The 21,226-nt window shown below is 36.6% G+C and overlaps 1 protein-coding gene across 1 annotated transcript in view; it reads left to right on the plus strand.

The window, feature by feature from the left end:
* FGF9 (fibroblast growth factor 9) overlaps positions 1-18,382 on the plus strand; it is a 52,898-nt gene extending 34,516 nt beyond the window's left edge. Inside the window, exon 3 of the mRNA XM_049778322.1 lies at positions 17,206-18,382. Within this exon, the coding sequence (XP_049634279.1) occupies positions 17,206-17,451 (246 nt within the window). The 3' untranslated portion in view covers positions 17,452-18,382. The remainder of the gene's footprint in view (positions 1-17,205) is intronic.
* The last annotated feature ends 2,844 nt before the right edge of the window (positions 18,383-21,226 follow it).

The raw sequence follows: 21,226 nt of genomic DNA on the forward strand, positions 1-21,226 counted from the left end.
GCATGTAGGCTTTAGCATCTTACTGAAGATTACTTCCTTTTTGTCCAGGGGGGGGTCCCTATTTTTTTTTTTTTGTTGCTGTGTTGACATTTGGTGGCACTTCCTGCTCAGCACACTAGCAGTGCTGCTGTTATGCTGTTGGTTGGTCTGAGCCTCAGAGAGAAAGCTTGTTTTACTGGCCCAGAGGGTCCCACATGCATCTGCCTACTGCCTCCTTTGCAGGAAAACAAATCATTCATAGTTGGAAATGATTACTCTGAACAAGAACTGGGGCTGAAAGGAAGTAAAGTGATATGCATGATGCTCCTTCAGAAATAGTATTGCAAGCCACAGTGTCTAAAAAAGAAAAGTAGGGAGAATGAAAGAGAGAGTGAAAGAGAGACAGAGAGATGAGAGATAAGAGGGAGAGAGAGGAGAGGGAGAGAGAGAAGGATAACTTCTGCCATGGAGGTAGGCAGGGGGAAGGTGGAGGAAGGCAGGAGGAAAATGGGACATGGGTGGGAAATGTGCAACCGGTTAAAGGATGTGTGTAGGACATTGTTTGACTGAAACTGTATCAATGAAACTTTGTATCACAGTGACTCAATAAGAAATTTTGTTAAAAATTAAAAAAATTCATTGCCTTTCCCCCTGTAAATGTACCTTCTAAAGCAAAGGAACACAAAGTACCTTCTTCTCCTCCATTGCTGCAGAGGTTCCTTCCTGCCACCCCACCCAATTGTATCATCTCAGAGAGCAAAACCACCTACTCTGGGAAGATCTACACTTTCCCCAAGTGGAGTGTCACTGCTCTAGAGCCTGGTCATCCCTTTCTTCCTCCCTTAGGGCTGTTGTGTGTGTGCAAACACCTTGTTATCTGCCACTGCAGCAAACTGATTCCTTAGTGGCTATTTGAGAGGTTGGTAGCTGAGAAGCTGTCTGTACCTCTGGCATCCCAGTCTCAGGAGATCCCCAAGGGGGAAAGATTATGATCTTAAATGAAAAAGCTCTGTACAGTAACCTTCTTTGCTGTTAGTGTAGAGAACCCCCAACTTAAGCAGACTTCTTTTTTTTAAAAAAATGATCTATCTATCTATCTATCTATCTATCTATCTATCTATCTATCTATCTATCTATCTATCTATCTATCTATCTATCTATCTATCTAATCTATATCCTAGTTTCTGTACAGATCCTATATCGAAGTCCTGGTAATGTGTAGCATCTTCTGGCTTTGTCTCACCATTAGGTAGCATTGTAGAGAATCCTGCCCTAAAGGCAGACTGTTGCTGTTACTAAATCATCAGGGTGTCATAAGAACCCTCTTTGGAGTAAGTTGGTGCCATGGTGGTGTAGGGCCTTTCTTGCTAGAATTTTTATTCCTGGTGATAGTGTTGGAAACCATGATTGTTTCTGTAGATGATACCCATGGTTCAGGGGTGTATGGTCAATGTCCGATCTACTGAAGTCTAAGCCAAATCACTATGCCAAGTGTTCAGGGTGTAAAATTTTGTGCATTCCTATCTCTATTAGATAAGAACTTGTTTGCATATGTAAACTTCCCATTTTAATATGCCTATGCAAAAAGGAACAATGCCACAAGGTATTACTGGTGCATGCGCGGGCAGAAGTATGAAGACCAACAATCCCCATAACCTTTTCCTTACTTGAACTCTAAACAGAGACTTATCGACTAGGATTCCATGCTAAACAGCTCCTTAGGATGGGAGAAATAATCGCTACATAAGAAGATATTTAATAAAGTTTATGCTTATTAAAGGGATGCATCTATAGGGATATTCAAAGGAGATGTATATGTACCCTTTAAGTCTTTAGAAATAGTCGGGGGAGGGGTAAGAGCCGGAGCGCAGCTTCAACCTGTGATTTGGTTTTGCGCAGTCTAAGGAAAATGGCTCCCAGAAGTCACATATCAGAAAATGTCCTCCAATGGGGAACTTCTCAACAATTGAATCTTGTAGCAAGCAGAAGTCCATAGTGGGGGTGGGGTGAAAGAAGAGGGGCATCAGAAAACAAAATCAATAGCCGCAGGTGTCAGTTTCTTCTCATGCTGGAATCTTTTTACTTTGGGAGTGAGTTGGCATCTGGCTGGGGTGGGGAGAATGTTCAGCTTCATGAGGAGTTAAGGACTGAGGGTAAAAAGGTTAAATGTGGGGAAATACCACAGAGGGCTAGAAATGGGTTTGTAATGTGGTAAGCAAAAAGGGGGAAGGAATGGTTATTTATGATAGGAGAGAGACCACTGTACAACATAAACGTATCTATTACAGATGAATTAATTAGACTGACATTGATATGGTGAATATATACACTCATGCAAATACATCAGCAGACACAGAGAATTGATCCATAGGTTACATTTGATAGGTGATATGGGACAGAACACTTTAAAAGAAAAAAATTGTAAAGCTGGCAAATCTGATGTAAATGTTTTCTGTTTCTTTTTTAGGCTAATCATGGTTGGTGAGGGTGAACCTTACTGAAGAAAGGCTTCATAGATTAGGTTGTGTATAGAGCATTTTTAAAAAACAATCATAATTTTCAAGTCTGAAAAACCAAGTGATATAGTAATGAGCACTGTATTGGGGAGTCTATATCATGAAATTGATATTATATCTATTACAGATGGTGCTGTGGGGAGGTTGGAGTGGGAAGGATGTCCCTTGGCCCTGTGTGAGCTCTGTTGAGGGTGTTAGGTCTGGAGCCTCCTGTTGTCTACCCAGGCACAGGTTTCCCTGTCCTCATGTGAATAAAGTTTCGGCAATGGCACCAGGGACTGGGAGACTGCCAGGGAAGAAACCTGACAGCAACAACCATGATGGTGAAAAGCTCTTACTGGAACCATCGAGAATGACTAAGGGGTTAGACAGCCTAGTATGCCTGGAGTGTGAAGTTGGTTTTATGCCAGAATACTTCATGGGTAAGGTCTCTCTGTTTTTAGGCCAAAGGTTTTTCCTTTCTATTTTTTCCATATTTTGCTGTGCCTATGCAAACAATAACAGCAACTACCACACACACACACACACACACACACACACACACACACACACACACATCTTTTTTTTAGTGTATCTCCTATCTTAAAAAAGAAAGGAGCTTACTAAGCCTTCTGCTATTGTATTAATGACTTTATTGGTGACACAATAATTTTCATGAATATACTTGCTAATGAAATTTTTCTTCCTTCTTTTCTTTCATATTCTTTAGTTTTTCTATTTTCTTTCTCTTTTTAAATAACGTCACTTTCTGTCATCTAGAAACAAATATAATTAGTTATGTCAACTATGTGATACATTTTCTTTAAATGAATAAATTAAAAAATAGGGGCAAACCAAAATTTAAAATAAAACAAAATATCAGATATCTAAAAAAAATTTTTTTTAATTGAGACCATTGTGAATTACAAGTCTTTCACAGTTGTATTTCAGGCATTTAGTGACAATGAATTAGGGCCATTCCCACCACTACTTTGACCTCTCTCCACCAGAATTCCCAGCATGCATTCCAGACCTCTACCTTTAGCTCCCTGGACTACTAATGTAACAGGTCCATTTTGTGACTAGCTTGTTAGAATTTGGTTCTCTTGATTTTATTATTGTTGACTTTGGCTTGGGTATTTAGATATATCCTTTTATTTTCCACTCAATACTCCTGAAAACACCTGCCCCTGGGTCCCATCAACACTTTTTATTTATTTTTTCAATTTTGTAGAAAGACATATAAATATGAGGCAGAACAAAATGATTCAAGTTCTAAGGTTCTCTGAAAAAGACAGGAGCCTTTTTATAAAAATAAAATTAAAAGAAGAAAGGAAAAAGAGGGAGCAGATGTGGCAAGTTTTTTTTTTTTGTATTGGAAGGTTTTTTTGTTTTTGTTTTTGCACAGGCATATTAAACAATGGGGAGATTAGAAAGGAAATTTACTTGACCTAAGAGATACACCCATGAAGCATACTTTCATAAGACTAATTAGAGTCCTCTTTCTGGTGGTTGTCCTTTGAATTCTTCCTTGAATTCTGTACTGCAATTTGCTTTGTCTTGCGACTGAAGTGGCTAAAGATCAATTTTCCAAGACCCAATATGCCAAGGTCCTGCCAAAATTATTCCTTTGTGATTGCCATATATAATGGTTTATTGAATATTTTTATTATATATATGATATATTACATTTTATTTGTAATGTAAATGAATGATTTTTATCTACTTTGATGCTTAGTGCATTGTACAACAACACAAAATCACAGTTAACCTTAACTTTCTGTTCTCATATCCTCTCTGCCAGCATTTACTTAATTATATTGAATTTCTCAGGTGAAAAGCACATGTGAGTGGGAAAAGGGCTTAAGGAAGGTTTTTTAAGTGGGCCAGAATGATACATAGTGGGTGGGGCATTTGCTTTGCATGCAGCCAACCTGGGTTTGATCCCTGGCAGCCTGGCAGGAATGGTTTCTGAGCACAGAACCAGGAGTAATCCCTGAGCATCACCATATATGGCCCAGAAACAACAAAAGAAAATTCTTAAGATACAATATTCTACACAGAGAGCTCCTTTCAGGAAACCTACAAGGTTAATATGCCCTTTATTCCTTTTGATTCTTTTTCTTACTCTATTTTTCATGTTGATGTGTGTGTATGTGTTGTGTGTGTGTTTGTGTGAATTGGGTTGTTCACACTTCTAACTAGAACTCCGAATGGTTTGAGTGTGGAGATAAAAGAAATGAAGTGGTATAGTATAAGCATTGGAATCAAGCTCTGTCACTCACTTCCTATGTGACCTCTGGCAATCGGCTAGCAAATGCAGAGCTGTCCATATTTCAGCTCTGCCAGAGCTGGTTGTTCTTTTTCTTTGTGTGTGCCAGTCTGTCTCTGTGGTGTGACATGATATCTGATGATTTTTAATGTTTACATGTAAATGAACTTATAAGCAATTAAATATTTACCATCATAATGTTTTTTCAGGATCAAGACCTGTGAGTTTTTCTTTTCTTTACAAAAAACATGAATCAGGCTACAAATTTGGTGTCTTGGAGGAAGAGTGTGATTAGTGTGGTTAGATCTATTCTAGAAGGGGGGGGGTGTCTGGGATGTGTAAAAGAGGGATCCTGAGGAAATTCATCTGTCACTATAGTGTTACAGACCTAGGATTCTCCCCTTTCTACAAGAGCAAAACCACTTTCCTCTCAAAAGGTTGAGGCTGGAAGAAAGAATTTTGTTCTAGAGTATTCTAGGCTGAAATGAGTTCAGCTTGGGGGCAGGAGTGGCGACTCCAAGGAAAGAGGGGATGTCAAAGAGAAGCTTAGTTTTTATTGCAGTTTTCCTGGGATTTCTCTGTGGGTATGAGAGAGAACAGCAGTGCAGGTGTCCTGGGCCTTGACTGTTATCTATGCAAAATTTAGGAGCTCTGGAATTCTTTCTTTGGGTTTTGAGCGTTATTTGGTTAGTAAATCTCACATTTCCTTGAGCATTGAGTGTGCTGTGACTTCACACCCTTTCTTTTTCTCACAGGCTTTGAGTTTTCTGCTCTTAAGTTCTCTGAGGACAGTTCTCAGTGTAGAGTAGGGTTTCCTAAGAAACTTTCTTAAGCCCCTTTCCCATCCACAGGCGCTTTTTCCCCGAGAAATTCAATGTAGGTAAGTAAATGCTGGCAGAACTACCTTGGATTCCTTACAGGGTTGATTTTAAATTCCTTTCTACTTGTGTTGTAGAAACCTTTTACCATTGCCAAGTTTTTCACAACTCCCATATACAATTTTGTGAGTCAAACTATTAAGAAAACTAGGATGTGAGGTGTGGCCATATTTAGTGAGGCTAACACTGAAAGAGAGCATAGGTTCTTCCAAAAGCAAGGAAGTGGCTGGCCAGACATCCTCTAGAAGTGTCCAGACATCTAGAAGGGAAGGGCAAGATGCAGAGAGGATGCAGAAAGATCCTCTTAGGATCTTTCTGCAAAGTGTTATCCTTTCTAACAGAGTGACCTCATGCCCTGCATAGCTCCTGCACTTGACTAGTTTTTTTTTTTAAATCTGTTTACTTTTGCCAAAATCAGTTGAAATTTTATTTAAAAAATGGAAAGGAAGCTGGAGAATGTAATATCCTAAAATAGAAAGCCTGGGAAAGGAAAACCACTTATATTCTTTAAAGCCCTGCATTGGGCTTAAGATATAAAGGAGAGAAGACAAAGGGGCAGAGGAAGAGCAGATTATTTGAAAGGAAGATCTGTATATTCTGCCTGACTACAGATCCTGGGCTGATTCTTCAGGAATTTCCCTCTAGGGTCATCCTTTCTAATCATGCCCTTACTATTTTCCTCTTGTGTTTATATGGCTATGTCATTTCCTCCTCTTTAACAGGGGGCTCCAACTGCTCAGGAGATCATAGTTGGTGCCAAGGTCATCTGGCTACTTCCTGCAGAGAGTGGTCATAGAGATATGAGTGGCAGATGGAGCTCCCCTCCCAAAAGGCGTTTGTTCATCAGCCCTTGGTTGAAGTCTGAGGAAACAGCTAGGTGCATTATCATCTGTAATTGAAAGGATTTTGGGAAGACAAGATTTTTGTTTTGTGTTTACCCATGTCTTTAAAGACAGTGCATTGGTGAAACTTGTCTCTTCCTGCTACATTTGACTTGAGTCCGTATTTCCCGTTTGCTGACCCTGCCCCATGGTTCTGAGGTAACCTGTCGTTTTTGGCTTCCTTCCCTCTTTGCCAGCTCTGCTGTTCTTTCACTTCCAGCCCCTAATCAATGTGTTCAGACAGAGCTGGTATGCATAGTTCTTTTCTCTTCTTGACTTAAGTTTTTAGATTTAATCCTTAGAATCTTAGAAGCAAAGACACCCCAGACATCTCCATTTTTTTTTAAAGATTAGAATATTTAAGGACCAGGGTAGTTAATCATCTGCTTACTGTTATCAGATTTTGTGTGTGCAAACACTTGTGGAAGATTGGCATTCCCTTACCAGGGGAATTTCTGTGACCCTTTTAGTTCTTCAAAAATGGTCTTTAGGTTTATATTTTTATTAGATTTGCTTACCTTGTGGTTTCTTTCTTCCTTTCTTCCTTCCTTCCTTCCTTCCTTCCTTCCTTCCTTCCTTCCTTCCTTCCTTCCTTCCTTCCTTCCTTCCTTCCTTCCTTCCTTCCTCCTTCTTCCTTCCTTCCTTCCTTCCTTCCTTTTCTTTCTTCTTTCTTTCTTTCTTTCTTTCTTTTCTTTCTTTCTTTCTTTCTTTCTTCTTCTTTCTTTCTTTCTTCTTTCTTTCTTTCTTTTCTTTCTTTCTTTCTTTCTTTCTTTCTTCTTTCTTTTCTTTCTTTCTTCTTCTTCTCTTCTTCCTTCCTCCTTCCTTCCTTCCTTCCTTCCTTCCTTCCTTCCTTCCTTCCTTCCTTCCTTCCTTCCTTCCTTCCTCCCTCCCTCCCTCCCTCCCTCCTTCCCTCCCTCCCTCCCTCCCTCCCTCCCTCCTTCCTTCCTTCCTTCTTTCTTTTTTTTTTTTTTCTTTTCTTTTCTTTTTTTTTTTGGGTTCACACACTGTGACGCTCAGGGGTTACTCCTGGCTATGTGCTCAGAAATTGCTCCTGGGCCGGTGAGGTGGCGCTAGAAGTAAGGTGTCTGCCTTGCAAGCACTAGCCAAGGAAGGACCGCAGTTCGATTCCCCCAGTGTCCCATATGGTCCCCCCAAGCCAGGGGCAATTTCTGAGTGCTTAGCCAGGAGTAACTCCTGAGCATCAAACAGGTGTGGCCCAAAAAAAAACAAAACAAAACAAAACAAAAAACCAAAACAAAAAAAAAAGAAATTGCTCCTGGCTTGGGGGACCATAGGGGATGCTGGGGTATTGAACCACAGTCCATCCTAGGCTAGCCCCAGCCTTATGGTTTCTTTTATTTCTACAAGCCAAGTCCTGTATGTGCCTAATATATTATAGAACATCTTTGGTGAATCTTTTTTCATTCTACCCTTTATAGTGTGTCTGCTGATTATAATATATAGTGGTTAGGATTCAATCAGTCTTTGTGGGGATCCTTTTTTCATACTAAGATCCTGAATTTTACTTTTCAACCTCTTTAATTTTCAAATTTCTCTTAATCACCAACTTAATTCTTTGAGGACATTCTAGTTTTGGTTTGTTTATAGAGTATATAGAGTAAAATTTAGTTTGAGTTATTTGTCTAGCTTAAATCTATGTTTAACATGCATTTCAAGTTGTAGTTGAAAAGGACAAACTCACATGTGACTTCTTTATAACTTGAAAGTATAGTATCCTAAAATAAATTTCATAATTTTTTTTCTTGTATTTTTCTTTGTAGAAACCTTATCCACAGATGAACACAGCAAACTAATCTCTTAAAATAAACGAACTGTCAATTTTGGATTGTTATTCCTTGAGTAAAATTTTCTTTTTCTGTGGGTCTCCATTTCTGAAATCTTAATTAAAACTTATTAGCTATTATGATTTGTTCAACAAATGCCCATATCTCTATGTCTCTAAATTGTCTAGTCTGTCTTGTGGTACATTTGGCAGGTTCTGTCCTTGGCAGAATTGTTAGTACCATATGGCTTGTGAGAACATAGTACAGAGGATGTCTGTGTGTGACTGTAGATTTAGACTGGGCCCTACCTTTGAATTCTCAGCTACCTAAGTAAGCAGCTTCAGAGAGAAAGTATTTTCAGGTGTTGTTTTTCTCTGGGCAGAATGCAGTCTTGGCTTTCTGAATATTCTGATAAATTATCAACCTACTTGCTTTCTTTGATTCACTTTGACCAGACTTAATTGATTCTGTTTTTCACATCATTTTGGTGGTTAGGGTCATGGATAGAAGAGCAGGCCACTCTGCAACAGGGCACTTTTTAAGAAACTTTGAAAAATGGGGTTTTAGATGAGGCATATTGAGGACTGAATTGGAGCTCCCAATGAAATAAGGTATTCTGTCCTTCTGCCTAGCCTCTGTGTTTATTTCTTTCTATTTGGGGACTTCTCCCAGTAAAGAAAAGTTTAAAGACTTTGTTTCTTCTTAATGTTTCTTTAGTCATTATATTTAATCACCCGAAATCCTGCAACAATACAAGACTTTACTGCTTGATTATTAGTGAAACAAGTGATTGTGATTAAGGGAGGTTTGTATACCAGGACTGGAATAAATGGTAGATATGAGATATGAGAATGAATTATTCCATCAGATGATTATTTATAAAATGTTTGGGAGCTCTAGGATCAATCCATTTCTTGATTGTTCACCAACCTTGGCTTTGTGTGTGGCAATTTATACAAGTGACTTGAACAACTCACTAATTTGAATATAGATTTATGTGTGTACTTATAGAGAGATATGGAAGTTATGTTTTAAAATGATGTGACCATACATTTTCAAGGAGAATGTTGGTAAAATTCTGGATTTCAAATTATTAAATGGGTATAAATATAAATATAAAAGTGCCCATGTGTGTTATATATTCTCCTATGGACTAACATTTTACATTAGTATCTATGTGAATTTATATCTTATAACATATCTAAATATACTCTGGAGGTATATTATTATTTTAACATTATCTCATACTTCAGTTTTAATAGCATTAGTAAATTTTTGAAGTTTTCCTTATTGCTCAAAATTTGATGATATAAAATGAAAAAAGTTAGTTGTTAACATTCACCAGATTTTGTTCCAAAGCTTGACTTTAGTAGACTTTTGAATTAAATCCACATTCTCCACCCAAACTTAGTGATATAATCCAATAGTTCAAAGATAGGTATGCTATAAACAGTTATAGTTAAATAATCTAAAAAATGTTAAAACATGGAAATACAATAAAATAGGAATTGATCACTTTATAGTGGAATACTCTATAAACTGTCTGTATTGAAAACATGTGCTAACTTCTTAAAACATCTGAGTTCTATAATTCTCAAATGTATAGTTTATGTGGAGGCAGAAGCTTTTTTCCCTCTTCTCTGCATATCTATCAGAACACAGGATAATATATATTTTATTGTCCCACTTAGCATTAATTTACTTTTCTTAAATTTGACTTTTAATTTAAATTATAACAGAACACTCAGATTACAAATACATAATAAATTTATATTCACCTAAGCCAATTATTTTATCATTACCTGCTAAAAAATGTTAAGAGCAATTTACAGAATAGCTTGTTATTTTATCTAAAATAAAATAACAAGATAAAAGTCTTTCATTAACATAATCCCACATAGAGAAAAAGGTTTATTTCATAGTGCATATATATGATATATAAAAGTAAATAATTTTAATTTTAAAGTATATATAATAACTATTAGACCTATCTAAAATGTACAGGTTTTTCTTTTCTGTAAGATCAGCCTCATCTTCTTTAATTTCTTAATTGAAGTTATACAGCCATTTCATATAGAGGATGATTGAACCCTTACATATTTCAGTAGGTGTTGATTATAGAGTTACAGCACATACTTTGCATGCTTGAGGCCCCAACTTTGATCCCTGATTCTACAAATCTTTTTATGATACAAAAATATCTGCCTTAAAAGCATGTAAATTGAGAACCTTTTAAAAAAAATACCCAAAACACATTCTTTGTTATATGCCTACCACTGTAGAATGTTATGTTATGTTACATTATTTGTTTGTTTGTTTTTTGGGTCACACCTGGTGGTGCTCAGAGGTTAGTCCTGGTTCTATGCTCAGAAATCACTCCTGGCAGGCTTGGGACAAATGTGGAATGCCGAGGATTAAAACCGGTTGGTGACATGCAAAGAAATCTCTTACCTACTCTATTATCACTCCAGCTTTCTATTTACTTATTATTTATTTCCACACTTGAATGTGCTCAGTACTTACTCCTGACTCTGTGCTCAGAATCACTTCTGGTGAGGTTTAGAAGACCCTATCTGATGTTAAGTATTTAACTTGGGTCAGCCACATGCAAGGCAAACACTCTACCCTCTGTACTATTTCTCTGATCTGTCTGGTCCAAGAATTTTATGCTGTTTTCTAGTTACACTTAAGTCACACTTCTGGCAAAATGGATCTTATTTCTGAAAATTATTACATTTAGGCAGTAAGAGGAGAGGATGCACAAGGTAAAGAATTGCTGTCCTGAATTTTGGGGAACAGTTAAAACTTATAGCTGTTTTCTCTGAGTTCTCCTCATGTCTGAGAGGCTCTGGAGCAGAGGTCCCAGACTTATGGTGATTCTACTGCCAACTTTTCAGGAAAAAAAGTCATGTAGCACCTCCTTTCATTACTTTCTCTGAAATTTACTTTTATTTTTTTAATATAATTTTTATTTTGATCATAGTGGCTTACATATTGTTGACAATAATATTTTAGGTACATATTTACATAAAATCAGGGGGGATTACCATCCCTAAATTGTCCTCCCTACACCTCCGTTTTTGTTTTCCCTCCCATTTCCTCTTCCCTCACCCCCAGGGCGTCTAGAATATGTGGTCCCCTCTGTATCTAACCTACTACTTAGTAGTCTTGCATCAGTTTGGTCTTTTAAGTGGGCAAATAGACACCCCTTGCTCCACTCTCCACCCTGATGACTACAAAATTTCTCTAGATCATTCCAGTGTCTCCATCTGGTGAGGTATTGCCTACTGGGGGAAATAAAGGAAGAACCACACTGCAGGTAATGCCAAGTGAACTATATAAGAGTATATCATTTGGATAAAGATACTTAAGATTAATCTCTAGGTTAACTGACTTCTGCAAAGTTATGAGCAGGTTACAAAAACTAAAAATATCAGGGAACTTTATTTTTACACAGAATAGAATTGGGTCCAGGTATATCCCAAGGGATGTTAAAAGTGATTTTTAGTATATGTATCAACGGAGACACTGCCAACACACAGATTCTTTGGTTTCATTCTGTATTGTTTTATTGCCCTGTTTTTGGTCAAATGTCATGAAGGCTCAAGCATAGGAATCAGAAAATCCTGTTGTAATAGCTGAAACTGTTTTACTCACAAAAAAATACAATTTGTATGAAATACAAAATGAATGTATTAGAAGTTTATACTCACTATGTATTTTCTGAGACAATCTCCACAGAAATATAGTATATGAAAATTAAATTTGAATTTGAAAATAAAAAGTAAGAAAACAAGCAAAGCCAGTCATTGAATGAATGGACCAATCTTGGGTGACTTTGTCCCTTGTATGACTCTCAGTTACATGTTCTGGAGGCTTCATTAATGGGAAAATAAAATTCTGTGACATAGACTTGGACTAGTCTTTTCACACCTGGGTTTCACTGCCCATATATAAAATGCTAAAACTATTCTTACAAATAGTTGGTTCTTGGTCAAGTGACTATTTTGTTAATAAAATGTCAACAATTATTATTGTTTACTGAGGGCTTCCTTTGCACGGAGATTTGTCTCTTGACTGTGTATTTGTAATAGACTAATCTCCAGGTACCACCAACCTCTTTTTAGATATGAGGACACTGAAATTTAGAGAAGTTAAAGATGCGGTTGGAAGGGTGAAGCCAGGGATCTGTGGTGGTATTTGATTTTGAAGCAGATATTTACCTTTGTGCAAATACCCTAAAGCAGAAGTTTTGTCCAAAATATTTCTAACAAGAAAGGTCACTATGGAATAGATGTGCCATTTATGCAAAGTAAATATGGATCAGTGCATAGTTTACAATTACTAAAAGAAGAGAAATTTTTTCTTTTATATAATGTTTTTTTGTTCAGTAATGATATAATTTCCTGATGAGAAAAAGAAAGCTTAATTTGACTATTTTTTTTTTTTTTTGCTTTTTGGGTCACAATTGGCAGTGCTAAGGGGCTACTCCTGGCACTACACTCGGAAATCGCTCCTGGCAGGCTCTGGGGATCATATGGGATGCCGGGATTCAAACCACCATCCTTCTGTATGCAAGGCAACTGCCTTACCTTCATGCTATTTCTCCGGCCCCTTGTTTGGGTTTTTGTTTCTGAGTCAATTTTATTAAATATTTTAAAATATTAAATGAAAAAAATAAAAAATTATTAATATAAAATAAATGAGCAATTTTTTTTTAGAAATTTATTTAATTGCAGCAAACCAAAACCATGATTAAAACCAGGAGTAATCATGTCCAGGAGGAGAATGTTTATGATAAGATGGAAGTAAAAACTAAATAATAAGTGTCTTTTTTTTTTCTTTATTACTTTTGGGCATACCTGGTAGTACTGAAAACTTACTCCTGGCTCTTCACTTTGAGGATCACTTTTTGTAGAGCTCTGGGGACCATATAATGTGCCAGGGATTGCCTGGTGGGATGAAGAGCCCACCCAGGTACACCAAAATGTAGCAAGCTGTTCTGCAGATGGGAGGTGAGAAGGTGGAGAGTGGAGAAAGAGGGAGGTAAAACAATTTATCATTTTATATATCAGGTACGCCAAAATGTAGCAAGCTGGAACCCTGCAGATGGAGGTTGGGTGGGAGAGAGGAGAAAGAGGGAAGTAGAAACAACTTATCATTTTATTCCTATTCTGAAGTCTGCCGCTAAAGGTGGGCAGATTCTAAAAGAGAGAGATGGGGTGGGTGGTGGTTTCTGAGAGATAGATAGGTAATTCACCTATCACTGTCCAGAGAGGGCCAGGGGAAGGCCTGTAGGTCTGAGTTTGAGAGAGAGAAAGAGGGGAGCTGGCAGTATCTCAATGATGCTTTATCCCCGGCCAGGTCCATCTGGGCCTGGTGGGCTGCCAGGCTCTGCTCCAAACTTTCTCCTGGGCCCCGTCAACTGTCAAACTTTTTCCTTAAATACCTGTCACTTATTACCTGCCATCCTTAAATATCATTGTCCATTATAGGGGTGTGTCCAAGGGACGTGTCCAGGGGCGTGTCCGGGTCCATTTCCAAGGGCTTGTTCAGGGGCTATATATGTATATATATAATATATGTATATATATGTATATAATACATATATCTATTTCCCCCTTTTATTTTTTTAAATTATATGGAAAGTTATCCTTAGCGGTCAATGGAGATCTGTCAAGTGATGGTCTTGGTCTTCTGTAAGACTTCTAGCCATGGTGGTCTATCAGCTACTTTCATCTTGAGAGTTAAAATTTTTGTTTGTTTTGGGTCCGTACCAGCGGCGCTCAGGGATTACTCCTGGTTCTGCGCTCTGAAATTGCTCCTTGCAGGCTCAAGGGACCTTATGGGATGTCAGACATTGAACCGGGTCCGTCTGGGGTTGGTCACGTGCAAAGCAAACTCCCTACCGCTGTGCTGTCTCTCCGCCCCCTTGAGAGTTAATTTAAAAGCTCTAAAGTCGAGACACTACCTATAAGGGTGAAAGGAAATAATATTTTAGGGAACACAAACAGTAACTTTTTTTTTATAAAACCTATGCCTTGCCTAAGAAAGTGAAAAATCCAATCCTTTTGGGTAATGGGTGACAGATTCTTTCTAGTTGCTTCATACTGATAAGAGACACTGTGGGATTATTTGAGTTTTTCACTTTCTATTTTCTATCTATCTAAGGCACAAAGATTCTCTATTTAAAATTTTCTTTTTCTCATTTTGTCTATTTTTTTAGTTTTTATTTTTTCTCTTTATAAAAATATCTTTTGCATATTTATTTTCTCTCTGAATCTCTTTTGTGTATTTTCTCTCTAAATCTCATTTGCTTATTTTATTCTGAATCAATTTCTTTGCTTATTTTTTTTCTCTAAATCTCTTTTTATTGCTCATTTTTCCTCATTTTCTCTTTTGTTCAATTTCTATCTTTCATTCGTTTCTTCATTTTTCTCTAATTCATTTCTCCATTTCTCTCTTTTTTCCAACAATCACTTTTTTTTTGGTGTCCATCTTTTTCTTTTGAAGTCCTTGCAGAATTCAAGGTTCAATTGTGTTCCTCTGTTCAGGGCACCAGCTGCAAATGTCCTAAAGCTGCAAGGCTGCACTGGCCTGGGGACCTGGTGCTGGGTGGGGTGAAGTGCCCACACCCAGGGACACCAAAATGTATCAACCTGGACTGCCACCCAAGGAGCCCAGGAGAGAGAGGAAAAAGAGAAGGGTAGAAATGATATATCATTTTATCTTCCAACCCCCAAATAGTTAATATATTTTACATGTTTTATTTTTAAATTTTGGAATGAAAAGTTTGGGCCACACCCAGCTGTGCTTAGGGCTTACTCATGCTCGGCACTAGTTATTATTCCTGGAGGTGCTTGGGAGGTGCATTTAACATGGAATGCCAGGGATTGAACCCTGGTTGGCCTTGTGAAAAATAATAGTATTGCTTCAGCCTAATGTTTTTCATTTTTAATTATTTGTATGGTTTCATACACATTTTATTTCATTTACTTCAAGAGATGAGAGAGAAACATCACTGTGAAGGATATTGAGAGGATTTCCTCCACAGGTGGATTATTGTGAAATGCAACGTGAAATTTAAGAAGACCATAGGAAATGGATAAACATCCTACACTCCTGGATTGGAAGAATCAATATTGTCAAAATTACCATTGTACCTAAGCTATTATATAAATTCATTGCAATCTCCATTTAAGTGCTGACAACACTTGTCAAAGACTTAGAATAGAAAATTACAAATTTTGTGTGGGATCATAAAAGACCTAGATAGCAAAAACATAGTGAAAAATAAGAAACTTTGAGTCATATCATTACTTACCTTGAACCTTTCTATTAAGTAATAGTGATCAAAACATCAAACTCTCTGGTCAAGGGTTAAGAATAAAATATAAAATAACACACACACACACACATATATAGTCATCTGGTTTTTGACAAAGAAGCTGAATGCATAAAATGGAATAAAAATAACTTCTTGAACAAATAGGTCTGTGAAAACTGGAGATTACTCATAAAAAATTAAAGTTGGACCTATATCTCACACTTTGCACAAAAGTCAGTTGAATGTGGATAAAGGGTCTTGATATCAGAGCAGAAAACATAAAGTATATTTAGAAAAAACATAGAATGTCCCATGATGTGGGGATCAAAGTTATCTTCAGTGATATGATGCCATTAGCTAAGACAAAATAATTAAAAATAAACAAATGGAACTTCATAAAATAAAAGTTTCTGCAAGACCAAAGAAACATGGGCTAAAACTGAACAGGAGAAAATATTTGTATTCAACACATCACTTGTATACAAGATATATAAAGATCAATCTCAACAACAAAACATCCAACAACCCCATCCAAATGTGGGGAGCTGAAATGAACAGGAACTTCTCTGAACAGCGAATATATAGGGCACATGAAAGAATGATTATCATCATTTGTTATTGGGGAAATCCAAATTAAGATGACAATGAGATACCATTTCAAATTAGTGAGAATGATCATATCAGAAATACTGGGAAAATATGTATTCGTGGAGATATGATGAAAAAGGAACTCTCATCCACTTCTGGTGAAATGTTGTCTCTGTTTAAATTTTTATGAAAAAACAGTATGGATATATACTTTTAAAGCTTGGGTTGAGCAGTTGTGTCTAAGTCCAGTGGAATTAAAGGGTTAGAATTGTTTACAACTTTGCATTCTAGAAGACTCATTCAATTTTAATAGGAATGACTATACTGCTAAAGTATGGTTCTAGGATGATTTGCATTATTAAATATCATTACAAATATCCAGAACTAGATATTCCTGGAAGAACCTGGAAAATGCAGATTTTCAGACTTTCTGGGTCTGTATTTTAAAGGTTTTTTTTTTTTTAAAGATAAGGAACCTTTATTTAGTAAAAAGAATTCTAGAGACTTATTCTGCTCATTGATGTTTGTAAAACACTCATAAAAATGAATCTATCTCACTATCTTCAGAGTATAAAGTGTCTGATGTCCTTTATGCTATTGCCACAGTTGGTCTCTCTGCAAATGATTTTATGACAATAGATTAAAGAGGAAGTGGTCACGCAAATCTTGGGCTTCAGCTGTGGCTCTCTCTCATGGGCTGACAGCTGTTGTTGTAAAAGTGAGAGCTGATCACATGTGTGATCCTTTGCCTCTTTGACACATCTTACTAATGGGCATGTGAAAAAGTTTAAATTGAAAAAACTTAGAATGTTTTGTTTTCTAGCTATGAATCGAAATGTAGAGCATAGTTAAATTCATAGAGGCAAACCATTTTGCCAAAATAGTTCCGGTGGGTTAGAATCCATTTTGTTTTTCTCAGCAGTTATTGGATTGCCTTAAATGCAGAACGAGAGACTAATTTTGCATAATATTTACCTTTATTTGTTTTGTCTCTTTAACAGGAAAAACTAACCCAAGAGTGTGTCTTCAGAGAACAGTTTGAAGAAAACTGGTATAATACATACTCATCGAATCTATACAAACACGTGGACACTGGAAGGCGCTATTATGTAGCATTGAATAAAGATGGGACGCCAAGAGAAGGAACGAGGACTAAACGGCATCAGAAATTCACACATTTTTTACCTAGACCAGTGGACCCTGACAAAGTACCCGAACTCTATAAGGATATTCTAAGCCAAAGTTGACAAAGACAATTTCTTCACTTGAGCCCTTAAAAAAGTAACCACTATAAAGGTTTCATGTGGTGGGTTCTTATTGATTAGCTGTGCCATCACATCAGAGCCACTGTTGCCAAACTTTGTCGCATGCATAATGTATGGTGGAGGACTGAATGGGATCATGCTGATTTTGTGCTGCACTTAAAGGCTTGTCCTCCTGGAGGACTGCCCAGGCTCACTTGTTTGATTTCTTGTGAGAGGTGGAAAGGGAGACTGAAAGCTGTGTGAATGTGTGAGTAATGAATGGGGAACAGGCAAGAGTGAAGAGAAGCAGAAACAGAGGAAAATGGCCTGATGCATGCTGGGAACTAGAAACACTTTTCCATGTTTTGATCAGTTGTACTTCATCCTATACAGCACAGCTGCCATACTTCAACTCATCAGGATTTCAGCTGGTGGCCTGTGCAAGGGTACGCTGCATTTTCAAAGGCATGGAAGGTGCAGTCTTATGTAAAAGACTTTTCAGTTAATTCTCACTGGAATCATTCCAGTGAATTTAAAGCAAAGACCTCTTAGTAAAAAAAAAAAAGTTAAATTTATTTATAGAAATTCCAAAGGCAACATTTTATTTATTTTATATATTTATTTATTATATAGAGTTTATTTTTAATGAAATATGTACAGGCCAGATAGGCATTTTGGAAGCTTTAGGCTCTGTAAGCATTAAATGGCAAAGTCCACTATGAATCTGTGGTAAATTCATGCAAGTAAATATAATGGTGCATGGATAAGAGAAACTCTAATGACCCTAATGTACTAAAGGCGACAATCTTTTTTTTTTGTGCCCATATTATTGTAAACGTATGCACATCTTTCATGACACTGAGTATTCACTCTTCAGACTGCTTGTTCCTTAGCTTATCCCAGAGGATTAAAGATAAACTGGGTCTCAAACTTTTATTCGTGTCTTTAATATTTCCTCTCTCATAGTCACTTACTCTATCATTGTAACTTCACAGTTGAAAAGTGTAAGGGTTGGTATATGTCCTATTTGTTTAAATATACAGCAGAATATACCAAAGTTGAATAATGATTATGCTTTCATTTTAGCAGATCCTCTATAACCCCAGGAATAACTTCTAAATGATATAGAATTTTCAAAAGAATGGGGAGGAAGCTAAAAGAAACCAATTATTTTCACAGAACAGGATTCAGATTCAAGGAATTATCCTTGTAAACTTCTTATTTGTGTTATCAAATATGAAATCACAAGTATTACGGGTCACTGTAACATCTTTTATAGAAGATTACTTTTGGTGCAACCTGTCATAATACCTGCTAATAGTGCCCATCAAATTAAACGTTCAAATGGAACATAAATTTTCATCATCAATGACAATAAGGGGAAAGCATAATATCTGTTGACTGTATTTTGTTTTTAAAATGGTCTACACAAGCACTCAATTTTTTAAAGGGAGAGGTTACTATATAGAATATCTTTTACAAGGCTTTTTATAATATGTTATGCTGAAAAGCAGAATACATGTTTCTTTCAAAGCAATAATTTTGAAACTTGCCCCAGGGCAAGACAGACTATTTCTTACTATCTACTAAGGAGAAAAGAGCCAAATTCTTAAAGCAATATTTAAGAAAAAGGAATTTATAACAAATTCTCATACCACATGGAACACTTTCTAGCCAGTTATGTTGGGAAATTGAAAGCGACAGTGAAAAATGTGTTGGAATTTATGTAACTAATTAAAAATTTAATATTCTAACTTTGTTTTTGTTCTAATGCACAAGCTCTGGAAAATAAAATGATGTCACTGGTGAGTTAAAGTAGTTTTGAAGCGGAAGCCCAAGACTTACTGCCATGGATACATGTGGCTCTTCTCTAGTCTAAACTGGAGTGTGCAGCTGAATTCTCCTGTGATGTGCATTAAGGAAAAATGAAGTCTTGCATTCAAAATTTGAGAAATATTATGTGTTTGGGGGCATGGGACAGAAGCAAATGTAAAATAGTTGATTTATGATAAAGGCCAAAATGTTGGCTTCACTTTTTTTCTAGCTTTATATTTCATTTCTTTTAGTTTTTACTTTTTAAACAGAAACTGAATTTAATTCTAAGATGTATTCTTATTTATTATTTAATCCTTTGCTGCTGCTAAAATGTGCACATATTCAGGCTTCTGTTTTTCTAAAAGGTTTTCAATATTTTTTTGCAGAAAAATATTATGCATCTGACCACAGGAAAGAACCCATTTTCTAGGACATTTTGGAGATATCTAAAAGTAATCTTAAAGTAGCATGTGATACTTTGAAAATCAGTCCATAAAAGGAAGAAATCAATTTGTGAAACTATTTCTCCATGCATTCCTAGAAAATGCTACTTTAATGTATACTTTTGAAGATATTTTGTTGGGGGGGTATTAAAAAACAAATGTTATATGCTTTTGGCAATTGATACAATAAACTGTAATGGTTTGTAAATAAATAAAACTTGACTCATGCAACTGATGTAAGTAAGTGTTCCGGAAGAGTAGGCAGCTCAGGGTTTCTATATGCATATTGTCCTGTTGGGCAATAAAACAAATCATCTTCGGCACTTGAGTTTGCATCTAGTTCTTGTCCTGAGACCCAAAATCCATTGGATGGCAGCCGTAAACCACTGTGGAATGGATGGGTCCAGTTCTTACAAACAGACCTTCAAATAGCCAAACCACTCTTATTGGTGGTGCCAACTCTTGCACCGTGGTCAAAGATTTCACATGCATGGACTGAACTACCCTCTAGTCTTTTATGTGAATGTTTCCAGGCAGTGTTGAAGAACATGCCAGGTCAGTGTTGGGGAACCTGCCCCTGCCAGCACCTATTTTGTAGATAAACAAATGGCTTCAGTTTATGGTGTTTCCATTCAATTTCATCTCATTAACACTAGAACATTGTGCTATTTATTTGCTAATATGTAATTGTATGTAAATACATACGGGATTATATAATTTGTGTAAATATGCAATTATAGAATTTTGAAAACTGGTATTTTTACTTGATGTCCATTTTGGAGCTGCTTCATATTATGTGCCTACATGAACAAATGGGATTTTAAAAATATGCTCCCTTACTCTACAGCTGTTGCTTGTGTGTTGAAGGGTTGGGGGAGGGAATAGAAGGGAAGAAACAAGCACATCCAGATGTCTTTGTCTTTTCTGTAGGCATTAGATGAAGAAGCTACTTATCTTCCAGGATAAAGATTTATGAATTTGTAGCAAATGAAACCTTGTTTGTGTAAATTTACTTGATTGAGTGAATGCATAAAGGCATATTGTTTGAGGTTAAATTCTGTTTGCTGTATAATTTGATCTTGAAATATGTTAACATTAGATCCCAGTTTTTGGTCACTTGCATAGGAAAAAATCACTAATGAAATGTTGAGGACAGGGTAAAATAACAGATAAAAGCTGTCTTATACATCAGATCCATCACAAGTGTATGGTTGTTATATTTTACATGCTATATAATGCCCATTTAGATCCAGAGATATTTCACATTTCAGAATTGCTATAATGTTTAGAATTGCTATATCATTGCTATATTGGAAGTGGCATATATTTCCTTTCATCTATAACACCAAATTATGGTATTCAGGGTTGTAAAGGGAACCTGGGACACAGTAGGATTGGTTGCAAAGGTGTGATCAATGAACCGTGGTTTTTCACTTGCTGGTTTGTGGACTAGTGCCAGTTTGCAGAAATTTCCTATTGGTCAATAAAAAATTATTGCTAAAAGTAAAACTAATTTAAGC

Source organism: Suncus etruscus, chromosome 8 (genome assembly GCF_024139225.1).
Source record: "Suncus etruscus isolate mSunEtr1 chromosome 8, mSunEtr1.pri.cur, whole genome shotgun sequence".
Lineage (NCBI taxonomy): Eukaryota > Metazoa > Chordata > Mammalia > Eulipotyphla > Soricidae > Suncus > Suncus etruscus.